Source organism: Trachymyrmex septentrionalis, unplaced genomic scaffold (genome assembly GCF_001594115.1).
Source record: "Trachymyrmex septentrionalis isolate Tsep2-gDNA-1 unplaced genomic scaffold, Tsep1.0 scaffold21, whole genome shotgun sequence".
Lineage (NCBI taxonomy): Eukaryota > Metazoa > Arthropoda > Insecta > Hymenoptera > Formicidae > Trachymyrmex > Trachymyrmex septentrionalis.
This window is the reverse complement of record NW_017305288.1, coordinates 59,212-73,344: the sequence shown is the minus strand read 5'-3', so window position 1 is coordinate 73,344 and position 14,133 is coordinate 59,212. Positions and strand designations below refer to the sequence as shown.

Genomic DNA, 14,133 nt, shown 5'->3' with positions numbered 1-14,133 from the left:
ATGTGCAGAAAAACTTAATATATAAATTATATAATATTATTATAAAATTAATTCCGATAATTTTTGCACCACGCGCGATCTTTCAAAAGAGTTAATTAACTATGGAAACAAAAAAAAGCAAATCATCTTTATATTTTTGATAGAATTTTTTTTTAATCATATTATTTATTACTGCACTTAGATGAAAATCTTCAGATAATTATGTATAAAATTCGAACGCTTCTTAATCGTATATATTTTATAAGACGAGCTTTTATATATTTGCGAGCTTTTATATGTTATAAAACTTACTAAATTTTTAAGATTTTTGGTTAGTCATTGCTTTCTCAAGCTTTTCTTTGATTGTATCGTATAACGTTAAGACGAGAGCACCACCGGTGCCACGAAGAATGTTGGAGAATGCACCTTTGAAGAAAGCTTTGGGACCTTCGCTTTTTGTTATTTTTATCCAACAATCGAGCGTATTTTTATACATTATGTCAGCCTTACTTCGCCCTGATTGCATCATCATTCGTCTTCTAACTGTATCGAAAGGATAGGACACGATACCCGCAAACGTTGTTACTATCTATAAAGGGTGATACTTACATAATAAAAAATTATTGCGGAAAGAAGATCTCTCTTTTTACCTCGGCGATTATAAAATTCATGTACAACGGTGTGCTCTTCGGATCGGATAGCATACCCCTCACAGTATCATAACATCCGAAGTACGTTGCGCGATATATAACAATTCCTTGCACGCTGACATTGAAGCCGCGATAAAGTCCCACAAATCCGTCCGATTTAAAAATCTTCATTATACAGTCGGTTATACCTTTAAATTCTCGTTTATCACCTTTTCCGACATCGACAGCTAATCTAAAAAATTACACTGTCTTATGCAAATAATGCAGACTACCTTAAAATTGAATTGTGCCACAATATTGTTAATTTTTTTTTTTTAGCAAATTGTGTCACTTGCATTACATTAGATTAGTGTAAAAAACTGTATGTGAAATTAACAAAGTTAAATGTAAAAGCATATAAATATATTAAACGATTAAATATCCAATAATAGTATTCACGTTATTTAATATATATGTTATTTAATAGAATACACAATTGCTTAATTGTCAAAGTTTATTATATTATATCATCATATAATATATAACATAATAAATATTTAGATACTTATAGAACGGTCTTTAATGTAAATTATCAATAGTGTAGTACAAGTAATCAAATTTATCATTGTTTTTATTTATAGAAAATTTATATAAAAATATGAATCACATATAATTAAGCTTTGTAATATTCTATGTGCATGTAAAATGTACCTGGTACGGGCCAAGTCAAGCGGATACACAAATAAAAGCGACGTCGCACCAGCAGCACCGCCAGCAGCTAGATTTCCAATAAACTGTCGCCAGAAAGCATCTGGCGGTACGCCTCCCAGAAAGATGACCTTAAATTTATCTTTAAATGCAAAATTAAGCGCTTGAGTCGGAAAATATCGTATAACGTTAGCGAGATTGCCTCTGTAGAAACTTAAGAATCCTGTTTCCTTAGGTATACGTACAAATGCGTCTATCATACCTGATGAAAGTTCAATGAACGTAAGAATGAGAAATTAACGAACGAAAAATGGAGATCATTTCTTACGCGATGCATCAAAATGGTGTAATCATTTTAATGTACCCTTGTATTGTTGGTCAAGTTTAATCTGCTTCGAGGTATGCTGCACTTGCAGCAACAACTTCACTCTTTCTATAGGAGCAACCGCTGTCTTCGCAATCGCTGCGGACAAACCGCCTGCTATAAAATCTATCAGAAAAGATTTCAAATCCATTTCTCTCGAGAGCTGCCAAAAATCGACAGATTCTAAGGTATCAACAGTCCATCATGCGAACCGTATTAAAATCACAAGATGTTTGCATATTTTTAATCGTATGTACTTATGCGTTAATATCGAAATATTAACATATCTTTGAAATATCTGTCAAGGAAATGAAATGTAATATCAGAACTACTATGCTACTTGAGTCATTTGTTTCATCAGTCTCCTTGAAGCACTGCTTAAAACAATGGAAATTCATTGGAAATTCGTCGAAAATACCCTAATGTCCATTTCTATGAATAAAGATTAACTTTAATTTCGGTTTAATTTATTATTTGCGCAAAAACTTGAGAATATTATATCATACATACTACAAAATATGTATACATAGAATATCTATTATCTAATTTTTATTATTATATATATAATATTAACAATGTGTGTGTATGTAGTTAAAAAATCTTAGTTTATAAATACAATTTTACCTTCGAATAAGATCTTTATTTTTGTAGAGCGCAATCATTCAGTTTCACAATTTCCTGTTTTCTCTATCTAAAAAATTTTTAAATCATTACTAGTATGTTATATTAAAATTAACTAAATTTTTGATACACGAATTATTACGTATTACATGTAAATAAGATGGATGATTGTAACGCATTTTTCATTTCTTACTGTTGTTCCAGTCAGTTTCTGAAATATAATGTAAAGCCAGATAAATTCCTAATACATTGCAAAAAATCTTGCGTATTATATTTAAGTATATATACAATACTTATTTATTATTGCTATTTACCTCTTGTGATATCGGAGATAGCTAGTTTCTTCATTTTTAAATTAGGCGGTTGCGTGGTCAATTTTCTTTTAGATGTTAGCGTTTTAAGTTGCAGATTTTTTGTCAGACAGGACTTTTATATACATTCAAACTGACGATACTATGTGATATATATTATAGATAATATATATATAGATCTATATAGAACTGAGGAGATACGTTATCACATGTAATTTCCCAATTTTCGATAAATGTTTTGCTTATTTATATTCCCGGCAGCAAATCGGTAAAGTACTTACGCTTCGGCTTATAATTCTTGTTAACAAGTGTCGTCCTCAGAAGTTATAAATAATTGTGGCTTTGAAACACAACCGTTTTATTAATCGAACAACATTTTGTCGACAAAGAATTGATACTCTTCTCCCTCGGTGAAGGTTTCGGTATTTGTAAAGTTTGCTTATCGCTTAATACAACTGACAGCACGCAAGTACTGAAATCTTTGTTGGACGTTTTCTCAGCTTGGATATCTCATCTATCGCAAGGAGTATGAGGACTGTTTAACCAAGTTAAATTTCACCAAATTTTATGTATTATTCGTATAAAAGATTACCTTTTTAAAAAAAAGTAGCTACGACAGTGTCGCTGCGCTTGGTTTAACGCCGAGACATTACCGTGTCTCTAGATTTATCTTTTACTAATTCATCAAACCAAAAAAAAAAAAATTAAAAGTAAGTTACAGTAAGATTAAAGTTAATTTACATTGGTCTTATGCTCATTTCTACAAACATAGATTAATTTTAAATTCGGTTCAATTTGTTCGTCTTTTTCTAATTCTAAGAAACAAAGAGTTAGTTAAATCAAGATTAAACTTGAATTTTATTGGTAAAAACGGGCATAATGAACATTATAATAATAAATGGACATTAAACACTTAAAAATAATTAAAAATTATGATTGCAATATTGTAAAACGAATAAAATGAGAAAGAAGAGACACACGCGAATTATGTTCGTAATATTTACTTGTGTCATTATTTTACATAAAAAATCGAACATATATTTATTTAAAGCTTTATGTCGGTCAGTAAATGTATGTGGTCAGAAGCTTTATTCAAAAGTTACAACTATATGACTTTATAAATGACTGGATCATAGTAATTTATATGACTTTTATATATATAAACATGGGATAAAATATATTACTGTTTCTTTCATTTTGTATCGTATACAGAAAATAGAATGCTTACGCCAATTGTTACATATAAATTTATCTCAAGGACTAGAAGAAAGATCTCTTTATGTGAACGCGTATATTAAATACATTACTTTCATCTCTAAACAGATGCTTAATTATATTTGTAAGATACACATGTAATAGAATATCTGAAGAAATGGCATTCGGCACATATTGGCATAGAATTATAGATAAACAGGGAGACCATCATCGGCCCTCAAGAGATTCGACAGAGAGAACGCACACACTTTTTTTTTATTTGAAAATACATTGAGTTAGGAAAATATATACTAAGTAGTTAATAAAATCTTATAGCGTTTTCTCTTGGCTGCACTATCGCCCACTAGTGCAACATTCAGACAGTGCACCGTGTTTCCATGACTGGTGGTAAACGAACTCATTCGGTGTACCGTATTTCCGTGGCTACGGTGTAGTGCAAATTTTATGCACAAAGTGGGATTTTGCTACACCGTCTCAAAGGGATGCCAGTGTGACATTTAAAATTTGAAAATGGAAGCGGGAACAGGATTTTAGCGCAATAATGATGTAGTGTACACCATGATGTTCACCACTCTAATGTAATGTAACTGAGTGCTTAGCGCTTACACACAACTGATGCGAGGCTGCACCTAGTGTATCCCAAGAGAAAACGCTATTAATTAAAAAGTGATTGATATAAAAATAATATTATACTCCGTTCAATAAGAGAATGACCTCAAAAACTCATCCGTTTTGCGCAGGTCTTATAATAGCGTTGTACAGCGTTACGTTGCCTGCTATGTGCAAACGGAGGTCATTTTCTCGTTGAACAGAGTATAGTAATATAAGCCAGAGTAATGCTATGCCACACTTTCACTGTCTAGATTAGTAAAATTGAAATTAACAAATAACGAAATTTCTTGTGCGAGATACTGTATTCTTAAAATTAGGGCTGGGCCTGTATGTATTTAAAATACATTTATTTGAAAAACAGTATTTGTAAGACAATTGTATTTTATATTTTGCAATTTAGTGGAGCACATGAAACTACAGAATACGTAATACCTTTCATATGCTTCGCTGAAATACAAAATACATTTGTGTTGCAAATAGTGTGTTTTAAATAAAAGCATTTCAAACACATTTTATGGCCCAGCTCTGCTTAAGTTTTTGTAATAAAAATAAAAGATCATTTATACGCTAACTGGTCAACTAACTTTCAAAAATAAAATGCATCAATTTGGGATCATATACACAAGTAACCTACACAGATGTTATAAAATGGCAGTGAAAGTGTTGAATTTTCATAATTCAGAAATTCCAATACTCAATTAAACTTGGCCTACATTATAGGGCAAGATGTTTAAAGCAAATGTATATATAACAAAAGAATCCATTAAATACTTTTTTATAAATGTACATTGAAAAACATTTGACCAGGAAAATTATTCAATTTTCCTTCATATCGCACATTTACGCAGCATGTACAGACTGAAAAAGAAAATTTATAAATGATAATTTTATCTTAGATTTTTATAAGCAAAAAACAATCATGAGTTTTATGCGTACCTTCGCAATGTCTACGCCCGTCAAATTTTTAACAAGATCTGGAACACGCTGTACAATATTGAAAACTTCCTCGGTTAGTTTTTCGGCACCAATAGTGCCATTACCACTTGAAACCATAGTTATCTTTTTTGCTTGAGAAAGAGGAGCGGCTACTTCGGCGGCAACCTATAAAGTGAGTTGAAATTAGAATATTTATTATTATTAGAGCGCTTTTGAATGGTGCAAAGATTTATATACCTTTGGAAGTGCATCAAGCATCATGTCTATCATGGCTGCACTCTTGTACTCGCTCCATGCCACAGCTTTCTTTGCCATTTGTTCTGCCTCTGCCTTAGCTTTTGCTTCGATAGCGAAGGCTTCCGCCTCACCGCGAATCTTAATAGCTTCGGCTTCGGCTTCAGCCTCCATAACAAGACGCAGTTTATTTGCTTCGGCCATTTTCTCTAATCTACAAATCAAATTTTAATCGATGTGCGCAACGAAAGTTTCATTTTTAAGCATTATCAAATACCTGTATTTTTCTGCGTCAGCAGGACGTCGTACAGTGGCATCTAATTCCCTTTCGCGTCTCAACATTTCCTGCTCTTGCACGGCGATCTCCTGAGTACGTTCTACAACCTTTACTTGCATTTGCTCTTCCATAATCCTTTGTTTAGTTTTTGCTGCTTGCAGTTCGAATGCCATTTCTGCCTCAGCTTTCTGCAAGTGATATCTTTATAAAAAAAACTATACAAAAAACATTTCATACAAAAAGCATTAAAAATCTCCTCACTTTGGTTTGGACTTCAACATCATAAGCAGCCTTTTTCAATTCAAAATCACGTTGAGCTTTTGCGATTTCTGTGTCATTAAGGAAACGTGCAGCCATTCTTTGTTCCTCGGCGATAGCTTCTCTAATTTGAGCGTCTCTGCGAGCTTCTGCTTCACCTATTCTAGCATCTCTCTTCACTTCTGCTGTACGTGCCATACCAAGTGCTTGTAAATAACCCTATAAGTAATATACTCTCATAAAATTATTACACAACGTGATAAAGTTACAATAATACAATAACAAATAATATAATAAATGATTTCAGCATTTTGAGAAGCAATATCTGAGCGACATAAAGCAATATATATATAAGTATGTATCGTTACTTCAATTCAATTATTGAGATTCCTTAAATAGAAAAATTTGAGGATACATGGGAATAAAATAATATTTTATATAATTATTTAACATAATGTTAAGACATTTGTAAAAATTATATAAAATTATATAAAATTATATATTGTTATTTTTATTTTTCTAAAATTATATATTTAAAAAATAAGATAAATTTCAACAATATCTTCATATTTTACCATTTAAAGATACCTCAGTAATGAATCAGCAACAAGTGCACAAGTGTTGTAATATAAAGCAATGAAAATTTGTCTTTTTATAATCTGAAGAATTTACAATAATATTGTTAGAAGACATAGCGGTGTGCGCTGTGATATCAGTTACAAGGCTAATATTTCATTTGTCGCATGATAATTTGTCAAGTAAAGCTACAAAATAGAGAAGTCTCGTCAGAAATTTTCTATCTTGTAACTAATCAATATACCTAAAAAATTTGTCGTACAACAAATAAAATATTAGTTTAATAATGATAAAATAAAAATTTGAACGTACCTTTGCCCCCTGCAAGTAGCAGAACAAAAAAGTATTCAATATTTACAATATACAAGATCTAATTATATTAATTACTTAAAAAGTTCATACTCACGTATCAATTATTGACAAACATTATTGAATTGTCTAAAGGGGGTCTTTTAAATATCACTGTATATATATTTATGTACACTATGTACACTTCAATAATTCAACTATAACTTGTATATGTTATCAACACTATTTTTCTGAATTAAAGATTTTTTTGGATGCTTACGTGTTTGACTCATACATTTTTGTGTGTTTATAAACCAGCAACCTGTTTTTGAACTATTTTACAATTAGAAATGTAGCAAACTTACTTCTTCGTCTCGGATATCTTTCAATGTGTACGATACGACAGTAATGCCCATATTAACTAGATCACTGCTCGCTACTTCAAAGACTTCCTTGCTAAACTTTTTACGATCTTTGTAAATTTCCTGCAGCAAAGAATAAGCTTATGTGTATAACCTTTAATAGATGACAATTTAGGATAATTTATGTTTGCGTTTAGCTTACCTCTACAGTCATACTACCCATTATAGCTCGTTGATGTCCTTCTAGAGTGACGAGAGCTATATTATGTATCTCGTCTTCAGATTTTCCAAGAAACTGCTCACATGCCGTAGATAGCATCTCTTCATTTTGTCCCTGAATTTTTACCTGATACAAATACAACATTTTGAAATCTATGAATGCTAAGTTCATTTAAAGTTAACTTAAAGTTCTTTATAATCACATTTGAAAAGCTTTCTTTTTTCAAAAATTTATATATTATATATACATCAATAAAATTTCCAGAATCATTTATTGACTTTAAAACTTATACTTTTATATGTTATAAATGTCAATCATCTTTATATGAATTATTTTAGATTTCGGATCATATACATCAATGTACATGTAAATAGATGTAATATTTTATAAACATATCATATATAAAAGCCACTTGTTTTTAACTACCTGTGCAATGCCTGTTACAGATATTGGAACTCCTTGACAAGTGTATACTGTTGGACTCTCGACTTGTAAGGTCATTGTATTTAAAGATATCCTATAAAAGCAAAATATGTTTAAGCCAAAGAAGGCTTATTGCATGCTGTCTATATATTGAAAACTTATATGACACTCACTTTTGTACTTGTTGCACGAGGGGCCAAACAAATACTCGGCCTCCAGGTACCAAGAGAGGTTTGCTGTAGCAACATCCTGGAAGAAGCAGTTGATATAAAATAATAGAAGTAGAAAATTGACAATACGGAGAATTGCAAGGAAAATGTTTTTGATTCAGCCAATATTAAATTAATATAAATAAAAGGATCGAGCTGCACACAATAATTCTATGTGTATACAATCGAGCGGTATTCAATCATTCGCATATAGCAGACGATAATCTAATACATTTCTAATGCGATCAAAGCACAACGTAGGTGCGGTTGTTCCGAATCGATCCCGCGTTTCCCCACCGCCGTTTCGTTACGCGGATCAATTATCTAGGAGACTCAAGCGCTTCTTCCATTTTTTTTTTCTCTTTTCTACGAAAGCAATTAATTCGGAGAAAAATACAAATACGCAAGAGATTGAGATCTCCATGTAGCGTTCAAAGGAGATCTCCTTACTCCATTACCTGAGACGACGAGAGCCTCGTTCGGGCCGCAAGTGACGAATCCACAACTCATAATTACACGTCAACGTAACTACGGCCACTATACGTAAAGACCGTGAGCTTCACGCAGTCGAATGACTGACGTCGACGTGCCTCTCGTACTTAGCAATATAGCGCGTATGTATAATGTCAATATATGTATATATACGCGATAGCGCAAAATCCTCCCCTCTCTCTTGCCGCCAGCGTTTTCCTCCTTCCCCTAATGTTACTCCGATTGGTCCAGAATGCAGCGCGCATAAGCATAGTAGAAAGACATATGAATAAAGTCCGACATTTTTTAAGCAGCTTCCACACGATATTAACGAGATATGTCTCTTTCTTGAAACCTGACACTTTCAACTTGACAACTGAAACTTGACATGTCTGAATAAGGAAGGTCTCGTGCAACGGTCTCGAGCAATTCGGTTATACAATTTGCATTTATTTTCTATGCAGTATTAAGGTATACCAATTTACCATACAAAAAAAATAATTTACGAGATAATTTATATTTCCTATACCAAATGTGTATCAGAAAAAAGCATAAAATACCTCGTAAACTGATTTTTTTTATAATTCTGTACTTTGATATTTTATACTTATATTTATATATCGAATAACTAGAAGTATAGTATAATTATATTGTACAATATTAAAAAAAATTATATAATTTTATTTTAAAAAATAAAAGAGACCTTTAGTCTCCGAGATTATTCCATCTAAAAAAAAGTGTTTTGTCGTCATAAAATTGCTCCTGTATCATATAATTTCTATTAGATAAAATTTTCTCTTATTCTCATAGTTTGGAAGGTATTCAAAGTGGTTACAGTTATTGCCTCATCCTGTATAGTAATACTATTATACATAATATAGCTGTGTTTGGTTTGGGCTTAAAGCTTCATTCTATCTTCCTTTTGCGAGTAATGAATGATAAAGACAAAATGAAGCTTATAATTCGTGAGGGAATGCAGTCTACACATATATAATAGTTATTACTACATAGTAATAAAATAATTAATAGCAGTTATATTTCAATACATATCTTCCAAGTTTTTCACAAAATCCTAAAATTATCAAAAAATATATTTCAATAAGAAATATCTACAATTAGATTATAACTTTTTTTCGAAAAACTGTCAATCAACAGAACATAAGAGGTAGCGAGAGTGAGAACAAATCTCTTTTAAGCCTTTTGATATGAATAATGTATGCAAATGAAAATAAAACTGTGATGTAATATTTCATTTTTTAACTTTGAATTGCAATTAAAAAAATATGTTAAAAATGCAACGTTTAGAAATATTAATAACACAATAATACAATTTAATTTAAAATCGCCTGAATTGCTTTTTAAATCTTTCATAATGGTAATCGTCCGTTGCTTTCTCTCCATTGTCTTTTCGCTTTCCTCGGATATCTTCTTTGGTAGTGCATTTTTTCTTATCACCAGACTCTTGCTGTGATTTGTGAAAATCTGAATCTTCTATGTTAACTGAAATTATAATAAATATTTCATTTACAATTTTGTCTAAATATAAAGAATTCAAATTTAGAGAAACAAAATGCATGCGACAGTTCACTAATTAATAAGTTTAATTAATTAATAATTGAAGAGCATCATACATATCATTTCATATACAGTTACGAAAAATAACAAGAGAGTCATACATCTGTTATGCTGCACGAAATTTACGGCCATATTTGTAGGAACAAACTGCGAGGGTCCATCTTTCTTTCTGTGCCTGTCCCAAAGAAGTTTCAGTTTTGCCTCTTCGGTAGCTTCAATGTTACGAATTTTAGCTCTAAAAATGAATTGTGTTTGTAAAGAAAATATCTACATCTTATACATTTTAAAATTTAGATTACAAAAAATTAATTTAATACTAAATAGTTGTCATACAATATAATAATTAATTGATTGAAGTTTCAACTTCGTAGAATTATTTTTATATTTGCAAAATATATTTGTAATTTATATTCTTTATTGTGCAAATATACTCACTCTATGCCAAGATCAACTTCTGGAATACCAGACAGCATTTGATTTGAAAGCATTTCCTCACTACGATTGGCTGAGCTCTGCCTCAAATGTTCTGGTACAGCGCGCAACGCTGCTTCCTCAGGTGAGCAATAAGATCCTTTTTCATTATTCGCATCATTCGCCGCATCGTTACTATTTTTACTCTTGCGTTTTGACAATTCTTCTTCTATGTACTTGACCCTAATAAAAGTAATGATATAAAACATAAACAAGCAAAAAACCATTAATATGTTAGCTAGGTAATTATCGACAATGAATATAATAAAGAAGCAAACATTGCCATGCATACATTTCTTCATCTTCATCACGTTTATTAGTCTCTGCATTAAACTGCGTTCCAATGCCAGTTTCGTATGTATCATTTGGCTTATGTTTTGTATTTTTCAATGCAGCCATATTTACCATTCCTCCAGTTTTCATGTTAAAGGGATCTGACTAAATTAACATAGATCATCTTTCATATTACATATTCTACACTGTGTTTATTGTGTTTAATTTCATTATGCATGTATAGATCCTTTTTTTATTCTTATATTCTCTGAACTGGTACATCAACTGTGTACATCAGTTCAAAAAATACAGAAATAAAAAACAGTCTTTATATATGTACATATTGTATCTTACTGTTAAACTGGCATCAGATGCAACGTTTTCTCCGAGAGCCAAACCAACAACATCAACACCAGCTGGCCTCTCACGGAGTTTTTGAATGATTTTCATCTCCTCAACCTTTTCCCTGAAATAAGTCACTTTTCTAGTCACGTTAAATCCTCCACGTTGCTTATATTGAGTTAAAAACAAAATATATACAATCTTTACCTGAGGGACATTTTTTCTTCCTCGCTGTCATCTGAAAAAACTTCGCGTTTCCTTAAAGGTTTCTTCTTCTTCTTCTTAAACTGGATATTAGGCGCTTCATCATCGCCACTGCCCATTTTTTTTATTATTTAATAAAAAACCTATTTCCTTTCAAGTTAAACCAAGTAAAACCACTATAGATAGGTTAACGTGTTCACGCAGAGCAACGAAGAGTCGCTGTCAATCGGTCGATAAGTCTTCATGAGAAGCACTCGGCCTGATTCGATTCCGAGGAGCCGAAGGTAATTGAAGAACGATGACATTATCGACAATTGATACAAATTTGTGATTATTATCATAATAATATTTGAATAATACCAAATACATTATTATAGTCATAATTTTTTATTATATAAATGCTATATAAATAAATATGCGTACTTGTAATACTATAATATCTCATATCTTTTTTCTCTACAGTTATCATCTCTATTAATAATCTAACCTGGGGATGATAATATTAAAATAACAGTTTATTTAAATAAAAATCGAGTATTATTCAGGATGTGCATCTACGTGTAAATTATAATATTCTACATTTATGTATAGACAACGTAAACTATTGTATAAAATGTCATCTACGTAGACATCTATGTTATAGATAAGAACAAACAATCAAATTATTGATGAAGTGAAGAGGCAAGGTTCACGAAACTTATTGACATTAAAGGGATCCTAAGTTAGGATCTGTTTTTTATGGCTAAATTAGTGTAAACTTTTGGAACTTAAAATGAGATAAGTATATGTTTAATATTTGGCAAGAGCGAGAAAGAGAATTTTACAGGAATAAAAAAAACATAATATTTCGTACTTTTCTTACGCCGATCTTCTGTTTTGATATAATAAAATGTGCGATTAACGCGTTGGAAATGCTTTACAAAATGTCGGGCGATTATTATTCTGGCAATTAGCGTGCATATTGATCTTAATTAACCGATTTTGCCCACAAGTTCTGTTATGAGTAAGTAAACGCTAAAAGTAATAAAAAGGAAAATTAACTGCAAGACATCGGGAGATGACAAAGAATTATAGAATGAATAATTTATTATTTGTTTAATATTTTTTACTTACGGAATCAATATCTTTTTCTGCGCACTTTGTAAATTATGTTGCAGCGTATAATGCATATGAGATGTTTCAGACTATCTTTAGATGTTTAAGATATTTAGTAAAATATTTATAACATTTAATATTTATATACAAATAATTTAATCTATTAAATAAGTGTTATTGTATATTTTTATATACTTAATGTAATTTATATAAATACGTTAAGTTTTAAAATGAAAATTGGACATCTTGTAATTATTTTTATTTTAAATTTAAGAATGTAAAAAAATTATAATTTTTGTTTACTTTGCAATTTGTATAAATTTAATGTATGTGAGAAGTTTTCATATTAAAAAGAGCAATTGACAAAAAAAGAATGTCGGCATTTACAATTACTTAGGACTTAGGTGACAAGGATGACTATAAGCATGACGATGGAAGCGGAACAGAAAAAATTATGATATACACACATAACATGGCGAAGTGCGCTTCTACTGCTGCAAGTAAGAATGAGAAGTAGGGGAATCAGTGACGGATTAACATCTGCTGAAAACTTAAAGTATCATACAACATATTTCTTTTTTTTTCTTCTTAAAGTATATAACCTATTTATTTGTGAAAAAGTTCGATAAAAATATATGACGTATAAATCATAAAATTTATATACATATAATCGATATCAGTTTATATTTCGATAACAAGATGTAACAGATATAAGAGATTGAATTATATTAAAAAAAATTTTTTTTAAATTCAATTCATGTGCACTTTAATAAATAATCCATACTAAACAATTTTTTTCAAAATATTGACTATTTTTCCAACATCTATTATGTAGATCTCAGATAATGTTGATAGAATTAATCGATAAAATGTAAAATGTCTGTGTGTGTATGTAAGTTTCCGCAAATTCTTGGTGCGTTAAATCAATAATTAAACTTTTTGAATACATTAAGTGAAAGATATATATTAATAAATATATGATGACAGAAATGTACACAGATTGTAATCTCTCCTTTTTTGAGAATCTTCCAATGACGAAACAAATGATAAAACGATGGTCAAAGTGCGAAATAATAAAGCAACAAGAGAAATTACGCCTTCCAAAGTATTGAATGTATAACAAGGTAATGCCGATAGAATTAAATAATTTAATTTCAATGGATAATGTCTCCATACTTGATGTACATCGCGTACATTACACAATGCACACAAAACATTTTCTTCCCAGTAAATGAGAATAGATTAAAATGGATTGAAATTTTTTTCTATCCGAATGCGCGTATTTTAAATAACAAATACTTTTTGTTTTGGATTTAATTAGATTCAAATGAATTCAATTAAATTCAATTGGATGCAAATTGGATTGAAAAACTGGATTTCCTATTAAAAATTTTGAATTAAATAGTATTCACAATCGCACCGAAAAAAGTTATTATTTTTAGATTGAAAGGCGTAGAGATATATGCTCCATGCAATTCTC

At 30.6% G+C, this 14,133-nt stretch overlaps 3 protein-coding genes across 4 annotated transcripts in view; all 3 read right to left on the bottom strand.

The window, feature by feature from the left end:
- LOC108748079 (ADP,ATP carrier protein-like) overlaps positions 1-2,023 on the bottom strand; it is a 3,227-nt gene extending 1,204 nt beyond the window's left edge. Inside the window, exons 1-4 of the mRNA XM_018486074.1 lie at positions 1,681-2,023; positions 1,320-1,578; positions 630-861; positions 292-568 (exon numbers count right to left, since the gene is read on the bottom strand). Coding sequence (XP_018341576.1) covers positions 299-568; positions 630-861; positions 1,320-1,578; positions 1,681-1,831 — 912 coding nt within the window. The 5' untranslated portion in view covers positions 1,832-2,023 and the 3' untranslated portion in view covers positions 292-298. The remainder of the gene's footprint in view (positions 1-291; positions 569-629; positions 862-1,319; positions 1,579-1,680) is intronic.
- A 2,937-nt stretch (positions 2,024-4,960) lies between these two features.
- Positions 4,961-8,930, bottom strand: LOC108748078 (flotillin-1). 2 transcript variants are annotated; one of them, XM_018486072.1, is made up of 11 exons: positions 8,681-8,930; positions 8,187-8,262; positions 8,017-8,107; positions 7,573-7,716; positions 7,374-7,493; positions 7,033-7,041; positions 6,148-6,363; positions 5,887-6,074; positions 5,613-5,823; positions 5,376-5,540; positions 4,961-5,297 (listed from the first exon to the last, which is right to left on the bottom strand). In XM_018486072.1, exons 1-11 carry the CDS (start codon positions 8,730-8,732, stop codon positions 5,280-5,282), a joined length of 1,290 nt encoding a protein of 429 aa, XP_018341574.1. In that variant the 5' UTR covers positions 8,733-8,930; the 3' UTR covers positions 4,961-5,279. The 2 variants fall into 2 exon arrangements, with proteins under 2 accessions (XP_018341574.1, XP_018341575.1); XM_018486073.1 differs by lacking the exon at positions 7,033-7,041 and having other exon boundaries at positions 8,681-8,929.
- A 1,089-nt stretch (positions 8,931-10,019) lies between these two features.
- LOC108748011 (uncharacterized protein C9orf78) lies at positions 10,020-11,798 on the bottom strand. The gene is made up of 6 exons (XM_018485955.1): positions 11,562-11,798; positions 11,367-11,478; positions 11,032-11,177; positions 10,704-10,922; positions 10,370-10,503; positions 10,020-10,193 (listed from the first exon to the last, which is right to left on the bottom strand). The coding sequence occupies exons 1-6, from the start codon at positions 11,675-11,677 to the stop codon at positions 10,030-10,032; spliced, it is 891 nt and encodes a 296-aa protein (XP_018341457.1). The 5' UTR covers positions 11,678-11,798; the 3' UTR covers positions 10,020-10,029.
- Positions 11,799-14,133: the final 2,335 nt, after the last annotated feature.

What these genes read in the sequence shown, in the direction of transcription:
- LOC108748078 (XM_018486072.1), bottom strand. Translation starts at nt 8,732, where the DNA reads ATGAGTTGTGGATTCGTCACTTGCGGCCCGAACGAGGCTCTCGTCGTC. An exon ending in CGAGGCTCTCGTCGTCTCAG is followed by an intron (nt 8,263 to 8,680) that starts GTAATGGAGTAA and finishes TGCTTCTTCCAG; the next exon opens with GATGTTGCTACAGCAAACCT. An exon ending in CTGTAACAGGCATTGCACAG is followed by an intron (nt 7,717 to 8,016) that starts GTAGTTAAAAAC and finishes TATTTGTATCAG; the next exon opens with GTAAAAATTCAGGGACAAAA.
- LOC108748011 (XM_018485955.1), bottom strand. Translation starts at nt 11,677, where the DNA reads ATGGGCAGTGGCGATGATGAAGCGCCTAATATCCAGTTTAAGAAGAAG. An exon ending in GAAGTTGATCTTGGCATAGA is followed by an intron (nt 10,504 to 10,703) that starts GTGAGTATATTT and finishes ATTCATTTTTAG; the next exon opens with AGCTAAAATTCGTAACATTG. An exon ending in TTTCGTGCAGCATAACAGAT is followed by an intron (nt 10,194 to 10,369) that starts GTATGACTCTCT and finishes TTATAATTTCAG; the next exon opens with TTAACATAGAAGATTCAGAT.